General features: G+C 36.5%; 1 protein-coding gene across 3 annotated transcripts in view; it reads left to right on the top strand.

Moving 5' to 3' along the window:
* The window catches only part of GNAS (GNAS complex locus), a 162,319-nt gene that overhangs the window by 89,546 nt on the left and 48,521 nt on the right, over positions 1–24,252 (top strand). For all 3 annotated transcript variants that reach the window (XM_072878731.1, XM_072878732.1, XM_072878733.1), the window contains exons 3-4: positions 12,284–12,338; positions 12,438–12,557. In XM_072878731.1, coding sequence (XP_072734832.1) covers positions 12,284–12,338; positions 12,438–12,557 — 175 coding nt within the window. The remainder of the gene's footprint in view (positions 1–12,283; positions 12,339–12,437; positions 12,558–24,252) is intronic.

The raw sequence follows: 24,252 nt of genomic DNA, 5'->3' as shown, positions 1-24,252 counted from the left end.
TCCCAGTTAGCCATGCGTTTCCCTTCTGCATTTGTTATTGGCTGGGGATTTGGTAGTAAGCAGACAGAAACTGTAACATTACCTTTGGTATGGGGGGGAGAGTTGGTTCCTGGGTACAGGGATCATTTAATTGACTGTGACTTGTTCTCCGTTGTTTGTTTCAGAGCAGATATGACTTGATATTGTATTAGAAGCTGTTAAAATTCACTGTACGTTTGGGACAATAGGGCTATATAACCAGAATTTTTCTGGAGCTTTTCCAACTTAGGTTGCGAGTGCAGGGATAAAACTAGATGACTCTTGTGTGTTACTGTTCAGTGAGGCTGATTTGATCTCCTGGAAAACATCTGTAAAGGATTTTTGAAATTGTTCCATTCTCTTCCTTTTTTAGAAAACTGTTTTCTAAAACTTGGTAACAATTTTTGGAGCCATATTCAGATAAAACAAGATCCAGAATTTTCTGCTGAGTGGTTTAGAGATCAAGTCAGTCACCTCTGATTTAGAGGCTGTCCTAGCTAGAAATTTGCAGAGCAGGTGTTTTTTTAACATCTTTAACATTGCCTGTATAAAATATTTTAAAGAAATCATATTTTTACTTAAAACCATCTGAATTTGCCACACATTATATGTGTATGAAAGAGGCATGTGTACATCTTTGAATATCCAAAATAACTGATGTTACAGTGGAGTTACTGAACTGTTAAGCCAGTTACAGTTGAAACTGTATTACACTGGTGTCTGTACAGGCAACCTTATGTTTGAAAGGCTGTAGTATTCATGTTTTCAAACTGCATCTAGTAGCGTCTTATTTAAGAAGTGTAACTAGTAGCTAAGTTTTTGGTCTTTTCTGCATAAGACTGCTTAACTGTGATCCCGCTGTTTCAAAGCAAAGTGTGATGGGCCTACGTGATGTACAGCCATAACAAAGAGCTGTCAGAAAAAGAAGGGCAAGCTAAAGATATGTGGATATCTTGCACATGAGAACTTGCATTGTATTTTATCTTCAAAGACTGTGGAATAACCTGCATCTCTGTGTTTACATAGGCAGAGCTGTGTTCAACTTATGGTAGATTTTGCTTCCAAAGCTTTTATAACTTAATTGTTCAGTGGAAGAATGTCGTTTTTTCTTCATATAACATAGGCCATGCAGCATTCTTACAGGGTCTGCGCATTCTGGCCCCCATCCATCACAGTACTTAAACTGTGAGTAGCCCTATTAAAGTTGATAGAATTACTCATGTGCTTAAAATTAAACATGTGCTTAAGTGCTTTGATGGATTAGAGCCAAAGTTGTCAGCACCTTGCTTTGTTATGTCCTCTGTTACACCTGCCTCTCTGTGCGCTAGCCTGGATCTTTACGGGACAGATTTTCAGATTTGCTTGTTCCAATATTTAGTTACTCTGTGTTCTAAAAATGCAGTCTACATGCACAGTCATAGTAAATTCATACACTGTCTGGAAGTATAAATACACAACTGCAACTCTTGAAATCTAGCAGTACTCGACAAATTTAATAAGGTTTTTTTCTGGGGATTTCGGTGGGAATGTTGTGGTGATTGTTTACATGGAAACATGACATCTATAATGTTTTTCACAGAACTAGTTTTCTATTGAAATCTGGATTTTAATAAAGTGTATAATGGAAATCACCATTTAGATATGACAACACACTGTTAAGAATGACTGTGAACTTGAACTTCCCAAAAGCTAAGATCAGTAGGGACTGTTCTAGTTTCTGCTGATTAATGCTGAGTTTGTAAGCATTTAAGCAATTCTTTAAGGTTTATAACTAAAGTTGCATATACCTGACAGCTCTTTATCCTTGGCGATAACTGTGGAAATCTTCCTTGATTCAGACTTTGTCAATGGTAAAAATTCCAGATTTACAGCTGTAAAGAAAATAGTTGATTCAGTGAAAGCAGTCTAACTGCCATAAGAAACGTGGTGAACAAAACATTTAACGTTAATATCTCACTGAAATCTAAGGTCAGCTTTCAGTGACAGCTGCATAGTTTAATAAACAGTTCCTGTGTTCCTTTCCAAATTGTCCCCCCTGTTTTTTGGGTGCTGAAAGTCTACATTCACTGTCTTAACTGCTTTCCTCTTCAGACTGTCATTCTGAACTTAGGGGCTATCAATACTAAATCCTGCAGCATTTAGAAAATGTAAAGTTTTGGGTCATTGATAATTTAATTGAAAATTTAAAAAGTAACGCGAAAATGGTGAAATATGTTAGATAATTATTTTTTATTTGAGTGAAGCAAAAGCAAAATTTTTGGGAAAATGCAGTCATGTTGCAAGTCATTTCACAGTGAAGGGGAAGCCTTCTTTGTTTCATTCCTTTATTCCAATATTTGGAACTGAGTTTTAAATTGAAATTAATAGTTGAGTGAGTATTTCATGTTGGAATGTGTGTTTTGAATATTCTGTCCTAACTCACAAATGTTTTTTTTTAACTATCAGTTGGTAGCAAATAGGTCTTTGCAGGTACCTGTTGTTACCTGTTACTGATCAGACAACTCAATGACACTTTGTATTTGCCGTGATCAGATGTATCTGTAAGAATATCTGTGATCAAATTGCACTTAAATTTGAATCTTTATGAGCACATGTGCATTTGAATATTGTAATAATTTTCCCAGATGTTATGTTAGCAAACCTTGATTGCACAAAAGTGTGGGTTTTTTTTAACGTGTATGTCCCCAATAAGCAAAGTAGTAGCTATTTTATTTGTTCTCTTAGTGAAACTGGAAAGCTCTGTTCGAAGCGCTTTGCATATTTTAGTGGCCTTTAATCGTATTAAATTAAGGGATTGGAAAGGTGGAGTGAGAATTAAAGTAGGTAATTCAGACAAGAGTTACAGTGAATGCTTGTAGAATTTACCTTGTTTCTGGTAGGACACCACATTGTACAAATTTGAGCCTTCCCCTTTTTCTGTTTCTGTTGTGCTGTTGTCCTTCTGACAGCTGTGTCCTACCTGCTAACGTGCAGGGGTTTGGATTAAAAACCTTGGGTTTTGTCACTGTTAGAGGCAAGCACCTTCCGCATGGCCTGTCTACAATATGACATGCCAGAAGTGTTTCAGATGGTAATGGAGATCATAATCACTAAAAAAATCAAGAGGTTTTCAGGACTGACCATCTTCCACCTGTCTCATTACAGTCTTCCCTACCGCATTGCATCCTGCTTGGGCTGGTCTGTGTGTTTACTTATTTGGCATCCAGTGTTCCAGCCATTTTTATTTTAGGGCTTCTTTCCATTTAATATTGGCACTTAGCCAGCTGTGTACTTTTTTAGTTTTAAGTAGCAGTGAGGTCATTAGCCATTATAGGAGCTATTCCTCTCATTCTTTTACACGAATCCCTGAAGAGCTCTGAGACGTGATTGCCCTCTTTGGAAAGCTTCACACCCAATCCTGGTTGAAGAAATTACTAGAATACAGACATTTACCAAACCGTCAGAGCAGATGAAACTCATAGGGCGCTCATCAAATCGATGTTTCAAAGTTTACACAAAAGTGCTTTGAAAGTGCCTGAAAACTTAAGGCAAGAACAAGACCCCCAGTAACATTGCCATTACCTGCCTGTATTTTAAAGCAAAGTCTCTGCAGTACCAAGGATGAAGTGATGAAGAACACAGCAAATACCCCAGTTTTAACTGAAGGTGCTGTTGATCCATGTATACTGCAGTGTCTGGTTAGTATGTACTTGCACGACAATATTTTTTCTGGACACAAAGAGATCGATAGACTCAATCGAGTAACTCAGGAGGCCCTAGTAGATTAGATCTGCTGTGAAGGATGGCTGCACAAGCAGACAACTTGAAACAGTGGAGAGTATGTCCTGAGAGGTGTTGTGTGCTGTATTTCAGTGCTATTGCACAGCTGGACATAAATGTTTCAAAAAGGTGACGGCCAGCGTGCATGTTTCCTTTTTTTCTGTGTTAATAATGACCACATTCACAGTGCTAAAATAAATAAAAATGTCTTTGCGCTTCCTGACAGCAGTTTGAAATGGTTATCTCAAAATAGTGACTTGTACAAGGCAAGATGATTCAGCAATTTTGACTTGAATCCTTCTATTCCTGCTGGTTCTGAGAGGTGTCCTTCCATACCAGAAAAGAGTCACAAAGTGTTCTCTGAAGACTCTAGCCTTGTTAATGATTGTATTGAGTATCTAGAGAGAATACTAACTAAACTTTTGAGGACACTCTTTATTGTAATATGCTTAATTACCTGTACTTAGAGCAAGAAAATGAAATTGGTGTGTTATCCTCTGTATGCATGCCTGAAGAGCTAGAGACCAAGTTTGTAATTTACAAAGGTGTTTAATTGCACGGTATGAATTAAAGGCCCTTTGTCAACCTCATACATCACAGAGCTCTTTGTGAACACTTCTATTTTCATTCCTTACCTAAACTATTGCTAGTTAATTAGCTGAAGTAAATGGAGCAGTATAAGCAGAATTATGCTTCTTAATACTGGGTCTGTGATTGTCTCTTTGTGCCACTTACCGGTATAAAGAGACTGTAAACCAGTTAAACTGGTTTTACGTAGGAATTTGCAAAGCCAAAGGGGAGCCCTGAGGTGGCTTAGAGCCAGAACAGCATCTCTGTGCCACATCCACCTGGGCAGATGGTGTGCCCAGGGTGCCACGTGCCCGGGCTGTTCCTGCCTGCTGGAGCAGCCCCTGGGACAGAGCCGTCAGGTGTGCCTCCAGCCACCCTCCTGGCTCCTTGAACTTCGTCAGGAGCCAGAGCTGCCCACAACCAGTCCTCGCATCGGATAGCCGTGGAGGCAGAATAAAGTTACCCTTTAACCTTTACACCTGGGATATCACAATGAGCACAGGTAAAATAAGCCTAAACATTGAGTTAATTAGGTTTATATTTAGGGATGCCATTTTTAGAGTTTTATAGTAATTTCATTATGGTACTGTTCCCTAAGATAAGAAACAAGTCACACCCCTAGCCCCTAACACTCCAGTGTAAACAATGATCAAAAATAACATCATCTCTGCCCTCACAGAGCTGTGATGTGTTTTTTATCAACGCTTCAGTAATTTGTATTTCTTACTTTTTAACTTAGCAAATGATTCTGTCATTCCATAAGTAGAAGGTATCTCTTTCCACTTACATTTCTTATCATATGTTCATCTATTTATGGCCACATAGTAAGATGTTCATGTAACTCATGGAGGTAAATATTGTAATGTATTAAAACAAGCAATGGTAATGCAGTTTATAGTGCTTTTTCCAATATTTAAAAGGGAACTTGTGGAAGCCCTGTATGTATTGTCTGTCCTATATATTGCATCACGTGTGTGTGTGAGAAAGTTATTATGCTTCAGGGGATAATTGAACTAGGTTTTCCCAAATCATTTAGGTCACAATTAGATCTGTGCAACATAATTAATTTTTAACCGTGTCTTTAAATCAAAGTATATCGTGACAAAATTATTCAACCTGTTGGGTTTTTCCAAAAGGTGTTACTTACAGGGAAAGCAAATAGTCTATCCCCATAGCTATTCTATTGTTATTATTTCTTCTCACAGTAAATCGTCTTTGGTAGCTGGATGGTACAATTTCTTGTTACCCAGAATCTTGGAGAAATAAAACCAAGAATCTTCAAAGTGAAGTAGATGTTGGGAGGAAAAGGTGGTGTAAGAGGAAGAGCATAGTATTACGGAGGGGAAACTCCATTTCTGCATCCAGCAGCAGCAAGGGTCTGTCTGTTGCTTTCAGTGAGGTGCTTGATACATATGTGGTCAGTATTACCAGCACAGCATTGATTGTGTAGAGTGCTTTAGATTACATTTTGTCAGCTAGCTATGCCTTTGGGTGACTTTATTTCATCTTACAAGGTGACAGTGTTACTGAAAACAAAGTATTAATGTGGTTAGAAAATCTCTTTCAATTCTGCTGCAAGTGAGGACCCAACTAAATCATATTTCCTGTCGGAAGCTGCACAGAGTTACTGCTGTGCAGCTGATGCATGGTGGCTCCTATCCCATGGTACTGCGTGTGCTCGTCCTTTTTGTTCTTGAACAGTACGAAATAGAAAATCTCTTTGAAGTTGGCAGAATTATCTCTGTGGTGTGATATAAATGAAGAGTTCGGTTTGCAAAAGATGTTCAGTGGTTTTTGCTATTGCATTTTTGCAGTTTTGTCTGTAAAATTGGTATTTTGTCATAGGTCTAAGATTAATTATTTCAGCTTCACTCTGAATACTCTAGGCACCTATTTTCCCCCGTTTTCAAGTGCCTCTAACTTGGCCTCTGCCCTGTTTGCCGTTCTAGCTGTTATATTTTGAGATAATTGCCATGTTGTTCTGTTAGAAATAACCCAGGCCGCTAAACCAAATTTATCTTATTGTTGAATCGTAAAGTACCGCAGAATTTTTGTCATGTGGATTGGTAGCAAAATCCTAATTGAATTTCCTTGCTTGTGGCCTTGTGTCTGAAGATCTTGACTGCACTGCTCTGTTTTTATGAGGTGGATTGGCAGGTAGTGCTGTTTGCATTTTTGTTAACTTCCACAAGGTGCAGTAAACAAATTTTAATGCAGATTTTATGGAATGTTTATGAAATCCATCAGCATGTTTTCACTGCATCAAAGACACCATAAGTAGATTAATAGCTATGTTTAAAGCCTGTGTGCCCGTGAAGTGCATGACTGCCTGTCAAAGAATTGAATTGTGTTTTAAAATGAAACTCATATATTAACTTTTCATTTGCTTTCAATGTGTAATTGTGAGGGGCTTTTGAAGGTGAGCAGGAAGGGGACAGCCCATGGCGACTTCCCTGTGCATTCATGTTTGTTGGTAATACCTGAAAGCAAACAGAGATGCACCTGTGTTGAAAGACAACAATGTCATTTTCTCCTATAAAAAGCCAGAGGCAAATTAATTGTTTTATAAGATTTTTATTCTGGCTCTTATACTTGCAAATTGATTCACTTAACTGACAGTGCTTTGCACAGGCAATGGAAGCTTTTCGCTAGATAGAGTTGTTATGTCGGCAAGTTCAAGGGTGAGCGAAGTTTGACAGTGCTTCAGAAATAAAGGTAATTTATGCATTATACCGATCACTGAAGGTGATAGAAGCCAGGCTGTTTACAACCTTGTAAAGAAGACAAAGGCTAATGGTCTGTACTAACGTTATGTGATTACATTTTAATATGCCCTATTAAAATGGTCTGTGTATACTCTCCAGGCATGTGCATTTTGCAAAACAAGTTTAAAGATAAACTTTCTGCTTTTTTTATTATTTGCAACAGCATCCTGAGAACTACAAAGAAGTGGGAACATAATTAATAAACAACATTTTAACATGGGTTTGGGGGATTATTATATAATATAAACCCAGTCATTTTAAGTAGATGTCCTTGTGTCGCATGGTGTACTCTGCCCGTGCTGTTACGTACCCTTCAGGATTGTAGACAGGCTCACGTGCGGTGAAATAATGTAATCACAGTATGAAATTGCAAACCATTACATGGCATTATTTATTATGCTAAGGCTGCACATAGGAAATCATGTTAAAAGACAAATTGAGAGAGAAAATTACATTTTTCAAAAATGAAAGCTAGCATTTATATCCGCAATGTGCAAATAATGTTCCAATATTTTGTATTCACATTGTAAGTATTCGTGTTCCAGGGTATGCTCCTTTTTTAGCCCATGTTCATAGTGGGATTAATTGGCAATCATAATTTACCCTCATTAAAAGCCTTTTTCTGTTGCATATTATCTGATCAGAGTCTTTTTACTTTCACTCAAATGATGCATCCCACAGCATTAAATTCACCTCTTCACAGTATTCTTCATGACACGTCTAATGTTTGGTTCCCAAAATATTCCTACATTTAAAGTGTGGAGTTTCCTGTATAATCAGAGGATCTGGGGGAGATGTGGGGAGGGTTTCCCCACTACTTAGATAATTGATATATGTTAAAATGATAGTGCTGTATTATCATGGCTATCTTTCCTTGTAAAGGAAAAAAAAAAATTTTATTGTTGTTGCTTTGGACTCTGCATGTTTTGGATTTTTTTCTAGCTATCTTATTGTGGGTTTGTAGGGTTTGAAGAAACGTACCTCTTCATTTCTGTTCATAAAATCTATCTATTTTTTGCTGGAAAAAAGAAGTAATATACTACATTCTGATTTAAAACTAGGTGGTTCTTTGTATTTTCCTCTTCAGTCTTGTCTGAGCTCTACCTGTTGGACAGAACTTTGCAACAAGGCATACGGCTTCTTAACCTGTCAGTAGTGACCAAGAAATTCAAATTTCTCTGCTTTCAGGAATTTAGATTAATGGCATAAAGGGCTCACAGGATTTATTACTTCTTTTTTTTCTTTTTTCTTTTTTTTTCTTTTTTTAAAGTTCTTTGACATATTTTGTTTTGAACATTCATTTCGGCACCAATTTTTTTAAATTTTTCTACCTGTGAGATGTTTATACTGGGTGAGCTGAACCCTTGGTCCTCTGGAATGTTCTTTTTAAACTTTAAATACTTTTTCCAAGTTCCAAGTAATGGTTATTCATATTATCTAGAAGGTAAACCAGAAATGAACATTAAAATTAAATTAGTTGGCTTTCTGATAATCTGTTTGGTAATGTGTTCATTGCATAAGATTTGATAAAGTCTGAGTAAAAATGTTGCCATTTTAATAGTGAAGCTCAGCCACAGGTGGAGAAGTTCTTTACTAAATACTGATTAGGTTTGTTTTCAAGGAATATTTGATTTTCCTGACCTTTTATGTCATTCTTATTTCATGTTATTTGAATTAAAATGTCATCTTTTTTTATAGTACCTAAAATAGACTTTATTAGTTTTCCTGAAAGCTATGTGCAGCTTTGCTTTGGCCCATTTAAATATTGAAAACAGCAGGATTTGAGATTTTTCTTATAATCCTCAACTAATAGAGTTTAATGCTTTGTTTGGCCTACCCTACACAGCCTAAGCAAAAGTTTTAAACGAGATTAAAAATATGACCTTATTAACCCATGGCATCTAAAGATACAGAACAGGCCGGCAGAGACATCAGTCGTTCGTTAGCCAGGATAGCATGGTGCCATTCCCAATCCACTCAGTCTGTTCCAGAGGAAAACATTTTGGGAGCCCAGCTTTTTTCTTCTGTAGTTTTTTAGCCATCGTGCCAGCACCTGGGAAGAGGAAAGAAAACAGCAAGAAGCTGTTTCTAAGTTGAGTATTCAGTCTTTGTGGTTGGGGAAAATAAAGTTCAATTACTTTTGGAAATTTGAGGTGCAACCTGGCTGGGATTTCTCAGAAACAATTCTGGCAGAGCAAAGGGACAGCAGAGGTGGGGCTTAGCTTTTGTTTACTGCACTTCATTAGTCCCTGAATAAAATGAGTTTCACCTTTCTTTTTTTTGAAGAGAAGTTAGTCGTATGTAAGCTGTGGGATGGGTGATTGATGACCATGTTTAGTTCCAGAAGAATAAAGTATCTCATTGTCATGGAAAATTTATGCTTAGTAAACATTACAAAACACAAAATGACATGATACATTCATTGCTGTGTAACAAGATTCCTTGTTTACCAGGCATGCTATAGGGCCATGGCAACAAAACCAGAAATAGGAACTATGAGTATTCTTGTTGTAAAGATGATGATGGTTATCAAGCAGTTTGTTAATTGCTGGAGTTTTACATCACTCCATTATCACTTTGCAGTGCTGCTAGTAGCATGAGGATCAGTGAAGAGGTGTAAATGTGAAAGTTTGACCGAAACGTACAATAAAAATAACATGTTTTATTGTATGGTATGGAAGAGTTGGGTAAATGTGCACTTAGCTGATGCTTTGAGACAGTTATCCACAAGTGTTTCGGGGAGAGAATATTACTACAGTTTCCTTAAGGGGGGGGGGAAATCGGAAGACTTTCTAAACTTCTGTCTTTCTAATGATGTCCCAAAACAAAGCAAAATGACTGAATATTATTTCTTAATCCTTTAAAAATACTGGTATCTTGCTTAACTTTCAGCATATCAGTTGCCCTTTTGATCGCAGTGGGGCAGAATCTGGATACATGTTCATTAAGTTCAAGACCCAGCTGAAAATTGGAGGCACAATCAAGCCAGACAAATTGCTTACACTGTCATTGATAAACATTTCCTGCTTTCATACCATTATTTACAGTTTTTTAATAAAGGAACATCATTTTTAAAAAACAAAGTGGCTGATGTTTTTGCAACCATATGTGCACTAACTGAAAAATACAGTATTTGTACACCTGCCGTAAGTCTTGGTTTGTGGAATGGGGAGTTTCTTAAGCCGTGGGGCAATAGAAGGCATTGAAGATGGGAAAGAAGAGGGTGAAAAGGCCTCACTTTTTCCTCTCTTTTCCTGTCTTATTTATTTTCCTCAGTTCAGTGCTTTTGGCCTTTCCTGGCTCACTGCCTTGTTCCCATCAGCAGTGCCAAATCCCTAAAGCAAAAAACTGGTAGTCTTCAGGAATGAAGTGGTCTGTAGGTAGATCAAGAAGTCTAGGGAAACCAAGAATTTACATCTGACTATTGATAATTTAATTTTCTTTCTCCCTGCCCCATAGGTTTGAGAAGATATACAGTGGTCAGTGGTGAGGAACTGATGTTTAGGGATAATCATGTTTCTGTTTGGTATCTGCTGCTGATTCAGACATGTTCTCTGCACAGCTAAGTCATCCCAAGCGAGATGATTTGATGCTGTGGTTTGCTCTCCATCTGTAAGGCACTTGCATTGCAATCATGCTTTCACAACTGTACAGTGTATAGTAAGATCCTCCACATCTATATCTAAAAGGCAGCGTAATGTGTGGCTGGCATGGTGGTGTTTTCCTTGACCCTGTCTTTTACAAAGGTTGCATTAATCTTTCATTTGATAACCAAAATTCCCACCACTCCTGAACGTCTGCGTCTGCCTTGTTATTTAAGCAGTACTTTTTTTTTTTTTCTGCTGTTCTTCTGCATTCTTGATTGGTGAATATGCTTTCAGTTTCGTTTTGGTTGTTGGTTGTGAATGATTATAGAAAGGAAAAAGTGATAAAAAGCATTTGCAATACCAGTACTTAACTCAGTAAAATGAGGTTTTCAGGCTGTGGTCTGTAAACTGAAAGTGTGAGCACTACCTTTTAAAGGGTAAAAAAAGAACATAAAACATACCGTTGGTAGTTTCCAGTCTCTGGGATACAGTGCTGGAAAATGTTCGTTTTCAAAATGAAAAAAATTAAAAATAGTTGGTATAAATATTCAGGTAATGAAAGCATTCTGTAAAAACAGTTTAATGAAGATTAAAAGGTCACTTAGACAATTTAGGTGCGTGTTTTTTAGTAATTACATGGCTAACTTGGTTTACCTCAAAGTAGTAATTCTATGCTGTGTATAGCAGAAATTAATAACGTAAAAATTTTGTCATAGTGTATTACAATTAAGTTACAGTTTACAGACTCAATACTAGTAATACCTTTAGGATGCTAATTCCTGCTTATACCAAATGTTTGATCGTGCATTTCATTCGATTGCACTATTTAGCATTGAAAATAACTGTTGTCAGATTTGACATAAAATGCAATACAAATATAGTAGAGGCAATGGTTTGCGCTCTAGCTTGCTTGAACCTGATGCTTTTTAATTTGACTGCAGTTAATCCCAAATGATAGCACTCATATAAAGCATTCCAAGTGGGTTTTTTAGCCTACTTTTCTGCTTGTAGTTAAAAGGTAATTTTACATATTGCATTAGCCCTTTATTATTTATTTTAGATTTTATGTCCGAACTGTTAGTTTGAATGTCTCTGTCAGATTGAGTTCTCTGCTCTAGCTTTTTCTGCTATGACATCATTTTTGTGCTGTAATTTTTTTGTACTTTGAGGTTCTTTGGTCTCCATTCATTTGTTTCTACTTTTAATAACTTACCCTTTCCCCCCCCATTTGTTTCCAGTTTATGCTTTTCTAAATAACTTCCACATGTCTAGTATTTTGCATTCAAATGAATCAAGATCTGTTTGATTTTGCAGAATGTCTTAGTCCCAGTCTAAGACTGCAGTAAGTTTTTATTTAAGCATAATTAGATACTGACTTTTGGATACAAATAGATGTTTACTGTTTAAGTTGAAAAGTTATGAGTTAGTTAATCAAGTCTATCTATAAAAGTATTCAGTGTCTGAGAGCACTTTAGTCAATAGTGACAATATAGTTTTGACAGAATACTTTTCAAGTTCATGTTCTGTTTCAAAAAGATCTGCTTTTACGGCTTATAAATTTAACAATGTATTTTTTTATTACAGGGAGAAGAAAATGAAAATTCAGGATATTAAAAACAATATTAAAGAAGCTATAGAGGTAAACTTACGAGCTATTGTTTTTAACTATTCAAAGCTCTAGCTATTTAGACAATCTCTGCAATCTTTTTTTTTCTGTTTTTTCTTTTTCCCTTTGTAGACAATAGTGACAGCAATGGGCAATTTGGCACCTCCAGTTGAACTAGCCAATCCAGAGAACCAGTTTCGAATCGACTACATCTTAAATTTAGCCAACCAGATAGACTTTGATTTCCCACCGGTAAGTAAATAGTTCAAGTTGGCTGCAGTCATGCTTTTTTGCAAATGATTATATTTCACTGCACTGTAGTAAATATTTACAAAAACGAGTGAGCTGTTCTTTTGGGAATGACTACAGTAGGTGTCTTTGGTCAGTGCTAATCAAATAAAGTATATAGCAACGCAGCTACAATATTCAGGCTGATCCTTTATGTACACAGAGAACCAAAATCATCAGCTACAGTTAAGATGGGCAGTGCTGGCAGTAATGTTTGGATATTGATGGGAATTGCCCTGCCCAAAAGGAGTGAAGGTATGCACAGCAGTCTAATAATTAGCTGGCATTTAGCGATATTGTATTTTTCTCTTTTGGAAGAATAGTAGAGTATTCTTGCTGATTCAGACATGTCCTCTGACAGCTGTGTCAGCCAGACTTTCTGCAAAGGCTCCACATACTATGTCCTTGCCCCAACCTTCCCAGTCCTAGTTAATCATTCAAAATGCCAGCAGCCCTAGAGTAAATGCAGAAAGTATAATTATTTGTTTGATGGTATAAATTTTCTGCCCACTCACTGTGATTAATTTCTACTGTATCTCAACCAGGCTAGTAGCAGAAGCCCATGAAAATACAGTTTGCAAACACTGAACTCTTAAACACTGAGAAGATATTAATTACCATGAAGTACCTTATACTTGCAGTAATACAGGAGTATTTCAAAGCTTGTGTTCTCTCTCTGTGCTCTGTTCCAGAGGGCTGAGGGTAGGGATTATGATGATGTATCAATATTATGATCCATTTACACCAGAATTTTGTTTCCAGCAGTAGTCAGTCCCAGGTGCTCGAAAGGAAAATGCAAGCGCAAATAATAGTAAGATGTGGCATAGTTCGTACCACAGCAACGTTTTTGTAACTCTGATTTATAAACCTTATTGAACAAGCTAGTCTGTGAAACCGATGACAGTTACCTTTTGCAACTGTTGCCACTTCTGGGTATTTCTCTGCTTTGGTCAGCCTTTATTAAAGAAAAAACCAAACAACCAAAACTACATACTTTGTGTACAAGGCAGAAGTCATGTGCTATTAGCAATTAATTGGAAATATTGACATTGTAATCTTCAAATCCAGTAATTCTCAAAGTTCAGCAGGCACAGACAGGTTGATGAAGAGGGGGATGTATGATTCTTCTGTAGCACATAAAACGTAATATTAGTCATTTTAGCTTAAAGAATCTTAAATAAATTAGAGATTTTGAGATTTTTAACTTGACACCTCTTTAATTTTGACACTTGTCAGTGTTATTCATAGGAATATTTGGTCCCTTCATGGATGATCTCTCCTGCTAGGACAACAAAAAAATTGTGCTTTGAAGATAGTTTTAGGAGAATATTCAAGAGAAAAGACAGCGGCTCCTTACTCCATGCTGTGTGCTCTTGAACTGGCTGCATGCCCGCAGCTCTCCTACTGCCCATTGTTTTGGGATAGTTCAGGTTGTGATCTGTAACAATGCTGTAACAAGTTCCTGTGACCTACCTCGTTCTGAAATACTTGATTTTCCTTGTCTCTTCTATCTCAGAGGTGGATTTTTTTTTCCTTCCATTCAATTGGAATGCAGTGATTTTTTTTTTTTTTCTTTCACCTGAAAGCAAGGAGTAATTGTGTAGTGGTAAGTGAATAAGCCAAGTGTGTATATGTTACACTAATTTTTATACAAAAAACAGTTAATATTCAGTATGTATTATCTCTGGCAGGATACATGGTAGCAAGCCCTTGATGTCTAAAGTAATAGAAATATACTAACCAGGTCCATAAATAATTTCAAGTTCAGTGAAGAGTCTTTGATGTGTTGAATGACACACAGCTTCAGAAATAACAGTGCTCCAATAAAACTAGTTTTTCTTCTCTGAGCAAAGCTATTGTGTTAAGTTTTTAAGCCCTGAGTCTACAGAGGTTTAGGCGTGTGCATAACTTTGACTAGTGGCTAGCTTCATTGGCATGGTTAACTATTTCATATGTAAATGTTTGTAGGGTTGAGGTTTTAAACTGGATATACATTAGCCACTAATTTTGAAGGAGTATTGTTGGCCCTCGGTAATTATATAAGCTAGTATTTACCTGATTTCTGAGTTTGTCTGAATGTAGGTTATAGTCCTTTGGTACCTGAAAAACTGAACCTGCATTTTAATTGTGTATTTTAAATCAAATTAAGATCTAGACTGTCCCTAGATGCTAGCTCTCAGTGCATAGTATCAAAAATACACGATCCTTGGGTGCTTCTATTAAAATAAAATTGACTTTGTTATAGATTAATTAAAAGTACTTTGAAGAAAAAGTAGTTTTCTGTAAGTGGAAAGGATAGCTTTATGCTAGTTATGCTTTATATCTAAGAAAATCTTGATTATCTACTTTCTCCTCCAGCACTCTGGTGGGAGAATTTCATAAACCGGCAGCTAAACCTTTTCCTATATCACATATTAATGCAGAAGGAGGGAGGGGAATTTTTAGCAATGTTAGCAGTATGTAATGCTGTCTATTTTGAGTCGTAGAACTTGCTTTCTGTCTCTTCCATTTTCTTCATGGGGAATCATATTTCAGCTGTTATGAAGACATACTTTCCTCAATATGCTGCTCTTCTCTGCCATAGGAAGAACATGAAGGTAGGGAGAAAGAACGCTCATGTACCAAGGAGATATTATTTGAGGGTTGTGAGTACTTAGCACCGTACTCTTTTAAAATACAAGGCCGTTTCACTTCCTTTTAAATGCCCATTCATCTTTTTGTAAACATTAATTTAGCAAGCTCTCCAGAAGGCAATGCGCAGACATACAAGAGTTTAGCACTAGGATTGTGTAATTTCTTTTCCAACTACAGGAGATCTTCTTTAGAACATAAGACGCCTCATCCTTCTTCTGTACATGAAGGAGTATTTTAAATGAAGTTTAAAGTACACACCGAAATCTGTGTTTATAATTACTTGTGGTACAGATGGAGCTAGAATTCAAGTTTCCGAACAGCAAGGTTCAGTGTAACGTGAAAGGCAGAGGAAAGTAAAGGAAGGATGTAGGAGCTTTACAGTGTGATGATAGTATAGGGGTCTGGCTCTACGTATCTAGGATTCAAAGAGCAACTTTCTGTATTCTGATATTCTAGTTCTTTTCTTAGTGGGTGTCTCCATGTGTTTGCTTTGCAGTTTTTGACTTACAGGAAATGTCTGTCATTTGTGTAGAGTGCATTGTATTGAATTTTAAAAAAGAAGAAAAAAACAACTCAAGTTAAAAATAATGTTGGTACAGTGCAATGCTAGGTTAAACGTTCCCTTTAAAACTGAAAAATCAGTATGTTGGAGATTTATTAATTCAGCACACTTGGTATTTAAGCAATTACATTTCTTGAATACAAATAGTAGCGTATGGGGAAAGGAAGAGGGTAGTACTTACTGAATGGAATTCTGTCCACATAACCATGCTGATGATTTAAAGTTGCAATATTTAGTAGATCAAATCTGTAGTTCGTTTTGTAGTCCTTCCATTTCACCATACTGTATATACCATTGGCAAGAACCTAGAAGAGTTTCACTCTTACAGCTGATAGTCCAGTTTGTCTTGTCTTCGGTATGTTTTCAACAGACAGTTTCTAAAATGCAAATTACAAAAAGAAATCCAAAATTATGTGACTGAAGTGAATTGATAAATGCTAGGAACATAACCCCATTGAAAAGCTGTGGAGAATGCTAATTAGTAATATTCTAGGCAAAACAACTGAGTACTAAGTTCATGTTTTTATGTGAAGTATATTCTGCCTTAGCTCATTGTGGACTTCTGAAATAGCTTGAGGACATAATATCTCCATGGGTGATGGAGTGCCGTTTTGATTTAGTTTTGCAAAATACTTTGCTTTTGGTGGGGGCCAAATCTATCCTTATTATTATTAGGCTTGTTGCACAGCCTTTTCTTAGAGCAGAGCAGAATGGAAATAACGGAAGTCTAATCAGGTCCATGTAATCTATTGTTAATATGAATACCACTGATAAATGTTGTGTGTAGTATTCTGTTTGCATCACTGGGAACCATATTCTTGCTAAAATGACAGGACATTTAATGACTGAGTCTTGCAAAAAAAGTCTAGCCCTGGTAGTTTGAATGAACACTGAGAATAACAGAGAGATCATGCTTTCCATAGAGAAGTACAGTATTTTTTCTAAGACGATACAGTACCAATTTCTTATGAAAGATTATCATTTAAGGAGGACCATTATCATTCCCTTTTATTCAAGCTGGGTTTTTATCATGCGGTTAAATTGTCACTGGCCAGCGTGATGACTTTAAGCAAAGGAAAAGGAAGTTGAAGTAAGAAAACCTTCAAGTTAATCAAACTGAACTCAGTTGAGATAGCTGAAGCATTTAATTTTAATAATCGAGCTGATTGTGAAAGCACATTAGTTAAAGCCTTAGAAATGAGGTAATAATCTTTCTATGTCGATGTATTGGTACAGATCTGAAGGTACACACGTAAGTACTGCTGCTGGGCTTGTGTTTTAAGATTATATCATGATAAATCATATTTTTTTTTTAAATGTAAGTTATTTAGAAATTATAAAATTAACTATGCTCATCATTGAGGCTTTCTAATGACACAAATAGGAAAGTTGGTTTGCTTGAGCAGTAAATTTGAGAGCTTGCCCAAGTTTGTGCTAGAACTGCTTTTTTAGTTATCTCACACTAGCTAAACTTTGTAGGAGTAAATTTCACTCTTTAATTTTACATGTAACCAGATTACATGTAACCTGATTACATGTAAACATGCTTTACAGGGACAATGTGGTGTGTAAGAACAAAGACCTCACAAATCAAAATTTCAGGCTGTTTTTACAACTATTCCATCAGTTAAAATGGAAAACAAAAACAAATTACGCTCGTAGTTGAGGCTTCCAAATGGCATTTCTGTCACTATTGTCCTTTGCATTTAGCTCAACACAATTGTATGTATATGTTTTCAATGTCAAAAATCATCCTCATAAGTATTTTCAATAATTCTGACTAGCTGTATATCTGTTTCAATTATAGGGTGAGGTTGGGTTAGCTGGGTTATAGAGGTGATATTTTTATTCCTGTTCTGCATACCAGACAGTGGTTAGGATATTTTCTCCATCCCTAGTACCAACTAGAATAGTGGCCTTTTTCTCATCCCTTTCCTTTTGCTCTTACTTTTAGAAGAGGAAAGGAAATGCTCTCGTTCTATGAACATTTCTCTTTCCGTGATCAACCAATTTGAACCAAGCTGCCAAATAAAACCTATTTATTTTGGGTCACAGTCCCTTTATAATTCTCTGGTTTTAATGAAATATTCAAAATAGTGGAACAGTATTTACAGCTGCCTATTTTTAATTGAGTTGGACTCAGCTGAGGAAGATGGCTCTTGAAAATACCATAATGACTTCAGAAAGATTGTATTCAAAAAGTAGTGGAATCAAAATATTAGCTACTGAAATGCAAAATAACTGGGGAATCACTCCAGCCTATGGCTCTCTAGATCTAGGAAAATACATGCTTAGAAGAGATGGGATTGTTTTTGGGGTGTTGGTGAAATTGTCTGCAGGTTTTTTGGTCCTGGTTTATTTTTTATTACACTGCTCCATTGTAGTTATTTTGAATCTCCCTCTACCAGTGCTGCTGAATAGTTTTATATGGTTTCTGAGTGGTGTCTTTGAGGCTGAGCTTTACCACATGCTGGCTTCAGCCTCAAAGCCAGCTTAGCATCCCCTCTGCCCACAGCCATACCTTCCCTCTCCTCCGCACCATGATGTGCCACCCTCGCTTGCACCAGAAAAACCTCCATTGGGTCCCCAGCGTAAATCAGACCATTGAACTGATCCAGGTTAAAAATAACCCCGGCAACCCTTACTCCTTCTCTCTTCTATTTTGGGGAGGTTATTTTTAACAGGGATCAGTTCTGAGGGCTGGTTTACGACATGGCCTGTAAGCGGTGTGGTACAAAGGAGGTGGTACAAATTGTGTAATATGTTAATGTGCAGCAGGGTCAGAGGTGGGGGTAGGAGTCCTTAAAATGATTTTGACACCGGAATTTTCAAGAAAACAACAAGAGAATATAGTCTGAGTAAGAAAAGATGTGAACTGGGATATCTTTGCTGCCAAAAGTGTTTCTTAATTATGTAGGCAATGGAACAAAATTATCTGTCCCTGTAGATAATCACCCTGATGTGTGTATAATGGTAGATATATTATTATTCCTGTCTAAATACATCGTGGAAGAAGAGAGCTGTTCTGGTTTGACAGCATCGCTAGCTTTATAGTGGAAAGACAAACATATTCATTCTAATGGGGGACATTTCCCATGAGGCTGTCTTAAATGTCACAGATTTGAGAGTGGGGAAGTAGGCAAAACATTTTCTCTGGTGGGTATAGCCATGGAAAGCTGGGAGACAGAGCCTGGTTTCTTGGGTGTCTGGATAATACTGTATGGAAGTTGGGCAGCTATCACAGCAAGAAAATTCGGGGCTCTTGCTCTTCCTTGTCCAGACTTGCTTTAATATTTTGAGCAAGTCACCTCACTGTCCTCACTGTCACTTTCTTTTTTTTTTAATGCTCTATATATCTTGTAATCTCTAAAATACTGATAATATATGTATCTTGGAGATGAATTTAAGCATTTTGAGGTGCAAAAGTGGTAGAAAATGTGGATATGTGAAGTATTTCTAACTCAACAATGTTAATGTTGTTAACAAAAAGGAATGGAGAGTATTACAGACAGTATCAGCAGAGTGGTGTAATACTAGATCCTCTGAAATAATCTTTACTTTTTTTAAATCTCCATTATCTTATCTACACAGAGCAGCTCCTTCTAAATGGACTTCTAGATAATCCAATTGAGTTTACCTGATCAGAGTTTAACAGGACTTAAATAAAGCTGTTTTTCCTATCCTTTAATAGCAGAAATAAATTCTTGAATACAGATTCATTAAAGAGTTCTTTTGAAGCCACCTTTTAGTATAGGGACTCTGAGGTAGACAGCCGCTTGACTTCATTTCTGTTTCTCATAATTAAAACATGTATAAACAGTAATTATTTGCAAATGAATCTCCTGAAATCTCTGATTTTTGTCCACATGGGTAGATGCCCGATATGAACGTTTTATTCTTATGAATGAATAGCGATATCTAGCAAATTCTGACATTGCTAACCTATTTATTGGAAGTTGTTTGTTTTTTTTTTTAATTTCAGCTTCAGTCTGCAGTACCCTAAGTTTTAGTTAGGCTGTGAACTAGCCCATTGCATCATACTAAGAAATGTTATGTTGACACAAAGCTTTTTTCATGAATAATTGAAATGAAAATATATTGAGTATAAGCATGAAGTAGTATCTGACTGACTTGGTAACTAGACATTATTTTAATAAGTAAAAGCAAGTACTATTACAAAACTTAGGTTTTGGGTTCCCAGACAAATTCCTGGTGGCCATCTTTTTTGACAGTAGTTGTCATAGTAGTTGTCACCTGGAATGGCAAGCTTTCGGGTCTGCAGGAATTTCCCACTGGTCTCACGTGGCCGCTGTAGCTGTGCTGGGAGCAGCTGCCTACGGCACATGGGGGAGAGGCTCTCGCACTCCGGGATGTGTGCGCTCTCACTCAGGGGTGTCTACGTCCATTAGCAGCTGGTAGGTGAATTCAGTGCAAACCGCTTTCAATACCGTGCATTTTACTGGTCCTGTTTCTTTTGGTCCACGAAACAATAAATTCTTCAGGATTTCTGTAGGAGCATGCATAATTTATGCAAAGATTTTTGTTATTTACAGAGGAGAACTTGATTTCTTTTTTTTAAGTGATTCTTTAGTAAAATGTATAATTATGTGCATGCATATGTAGTAAATAAACTTTAATATGCGAAGTTCTTTCTTTCTACATCTAAGTGTAAAGCTATTTAAATTAAGTAAAAATAAATACTTGTGCTGTATATGTTTTCACTGCTAAAGTTTTCCAGAAATCAAAGCACTGACTAGGTAAGAACCTGGGCTTTTTTGAAGTGAAGAAACCATTTGTTGCATCCTGTAGAAAAATTAACCACTCTAGTCCATTTAGTTTGCTATACCATGCAGTAATTTGACATTAGACATTAAAAATAGGTTAGTTTCATATTAAAACTGGAAAAAAGAAAAAATATCCTTGAAAAGTACAAACTCATTGCTTCCATAAAGCAGAATGCTGTGGTGACTGGAAACAATTACTTAATTCACCAGCTGCATTAAAAAAGCTTCTTTTTAAAAAATGTATTTTGGTAAGCCTTTAATTTTTCTATACTTCATGCATCCAGCTAGAATTACTTACTAAATAAAGTTAATATGCTGTCTTTCTTCATTTACATGGAACTTTGGTCTCCATCTAAAACAAAGCTCATGGACAAAAAGAAAACATAGCAAATAAGAAAGTGGCACTGCCTGGCTGGTGGTGAAATAAAGAAAATAAAAATAATTTTAAAACATATTAAGTTATAAAATTGCTTACATCCATTTATACCATATTGATCTGTTTAGCAAAAGTAACACACACAGACTGTATGTATCAGGAAATCAGCATATTTAATGGATGGCAACTAACGAGCATGAAGCTTTGAGAAATACCGATTTAAATATTATGCATAGTAGGTTTGATTTTGGTAATTTAAGTCAGCGATTCATATATAAGATTTGATTTATATTGCTGTCTAGTAATGAAGGTTGCATATTTTTGTTTATTTGTCCCTTTTGTCCTCAAATATAGGTTAAGTCCCCTAGTTTTCACCTTGTTTTAGAGTTTATTTTCTTCCTGAGTTTTAATTTGTAGGAAAAAGCTTGAGAATCTGTTTTTCTGAAGAAAGTAGAAAGCTATCAACTAGCAGCATCTCTGTAGGAGGAATTGCATAAATTGTTACGCCTGTGTTCAGTAAAATTACATACATATTTAGGCCAGTCTTTCAGAAGAACAGTAATATTATAGTACCTTGACTTTAAATATAGCCTAAATGAGTACATGTATTTTTAAAAAAGAAAAAAAAAAAAAGCCAGTCTCCCTTCTGACTTCTGTGAACAGAAATGAGATAAAATGTGAGAGCTAAGCAGCTTTACTAATTAGCATTGCTTTTCTAGATAGTGATTAGCCTCTTGCTACACCCGATTCAATTCTTAAATGTGGCAGCATCTGCAGGAACAACTCTTGTCCCACCTTCTGGTAATCCAGATTTTATTGCCAGTAACAGCAATTTCTAACTGCAGTGAAAACAGGGATGCTATTACTTTTTACGCTTCCATTTGTTACATGCAATAAAATAAAACCTATTCTGTGCATGAAGTGAAAACGTTTTTGGCTAGAAAATTAAAGGAATGTGCCCGTTTAATTCTGCAGTGCTTTCACTGAGGTGTTCACATAGTTCTGTTGAAATTCCATAAAGTATTTCCTTAAATTGGAGAATCTGAAGTCCAGGACTTTAGACAGTGGCATTATCTGCATATCTTTTCTGTAACGCAGTTGTTTTTATAGTACAAAAAGCCCACCCTGTATTTTGCTTTATTATTAATTTATTTGATTAGCATTTGAAGTAAATGCTAATGCTTTATTCTTCACTTGTATTTTTATCCAGTAAATTCCCACCATACCATATTTGTAGCTTCATAAGTTCATGATTAGAAATTCATTTGAAGAAATCGTGACTTAATTTCTCTTGATACATCTTCGTTTTCCTCAGCAGTCTTAAAGAACAATAACAGATTAATTCAATTTCTGTTGAAATAGAAGAGCTGTCAGCTGAATTAAACAGGAAATAGGCATAAATTTAATATAGAAATTCTTAAGCATTTTCTGGTTTTAATCACAGTAAGAGACTATCACAAAATGGTGTACGCATAGATGAAATAAGATTTTACCCGTGAGCCTGCCTGGTATTGCAGTGGCTTGAGAAGAGTTTCTGTGAGAGTCTATGTTAAGACTAAGCAACATGTAAATGTGCAGATTACCTTGTGGACCTGCTTTTTGGGCATACAACAAAGTGCCCTTGGCCGTAAAAACTCTGTAATGTACAAAGACTTGGAAATGTGATGATAAACATGCTTCTAAAAAATCATGACTTTGGAATTTTAGTTTAATTTACATCATCTCACATGAGTAAAGGATGAGCTTGGATGAGCATGGAAATAGCTAAAAAGAAAAAAGTGAAAAATAGTGATCTATTTTACGTTTTGATTCTGTGGAATACTCTCTTTACACGTGTCCCTTAGTGGTAAATTTAAAGTTGTTTTTCATTATTCCAGTACCAAATACAATATATTGTAGTACGGCAAAGTTACCTTTTACACGCAGTCATCTGTGACTTCCCAACAGGGAGACTTTTACATGGAACAGAGCAACAGGGAGTGTGCCGTTAGTTTATGAAGTTACGACAGAATTTAAAAAACAAGTCAGGTCCCAAATCTTGAGAGAGATCCACAAGCACAGGCCTTTTCCCTTGTCAAACTCAAATGGAAGTTGGTGAGGGCTCGTGTGGGAATGAAGGTGTGTGGATGAACAGGTATTTGCTGGTGTATTTGCTGCGTGTGTGACTCCAGGTTTTGATCCTGCCACAGACCGGCTGTGCCCGTAGCTGACTGGGGCTGTTAAGGGTATCGTGTTTTCTAAATGCAAGCATCTCTTCTGGTAGAGTCCTGCTGTTCAGAGCACCAGCATGTTGTCAGGGTTTTCAACTTGCCTTTGGAGAGTACATGACATTTCTTCAGTGTTCCAGTAAGTCTGAAGATTTCTTAAGCTCCCAGGAAACTGGGTAGCTTTTTACTCTTAAAAAAAAATTCCAGCAAATAAACAGAACTTTTAATTAATCTATTGTAAGTGTATGTGAGCCTGATTTCTTAATGTAGACTGTATTATGAGTCTATGAATACTTTTATGAACACAGATTCTGCTTCTTCAGAAAGATTGTAAGATGATTAGTGATCTGTCCTTGGGATTTGTCTGAATTTAGAATGAGGAGGAACTATTTTATCTTTTACCCTTTTCTGTTGGTGGAAGTTTCTGGCAAAAATGGGCTTTTTGTTTCCAACCTGAAAGGGGGCAGCAAAGTTGAACCGTATGGTCCCGGGTTCAACCCATTATTTGAAATAGTGTTTGTTCTTAGCACTGCGTAAGGTAATCATGTCATTTGATTTGACTATTTTTTTTAAGTTTATTATATATTCATTACACAAAAAGCAACTAAATGACATAATATGAAAGACATTTTCCAAACCCTAATTTAAGGCTCAAAGGAAACTTCTCAGAGTTTTATTAAACCTTCCCTCTTAGCCAGAGGTCTACAAAAATAGCTGATGGTTGAAATGCCTCTATTACCGGTCTCTGTTGCCCCAAGAGAGAGCTGGAATGGTATAGAAGACTTCTTTGTGAGCCTTTTATGCTATCAGTAACTTTAATCCATTAATGAATTGCCTTCTTTCCGTGTATGAGTATACTCTGAAGAAGCAGAGGAACATTGATTACTCGGTTTAAAATTGCAGAGGAATCTTGATGAAGTGGGGAGTAGGGTCCATATCTGCCAACTTCCATCTTGGTGCTCTCACTAAAGGTGAGTTCTTCCTCCCTAATGAGCGTGATGTGCTTTAAATAGGAGTTGTGTGAAAGGATTGAATCTGAGCAGTGTTCTAGTATCAACAGATTAAGCTTCTGTGGCAATTAAACTTCTTGTGAAAG

Source organism: Ciconia boyciana, chromosome 14 (assembly GCF_034638445.1).
Source record: "Ciconia boyciana chromosome 14, ASM3463844v1, whole genome shotgun sequence".
NCBI lineage: Eukaryota > Metazoa > Chordata > Aves > Ciconiiformes > Ciconiidae > Ciconia > Ciconia boyciana.
The sequence above is the reverse complement of the archived record's forward strand: the minus strand, read 5'-3'. Positions and strand labels throughout refer to the sequence as shown.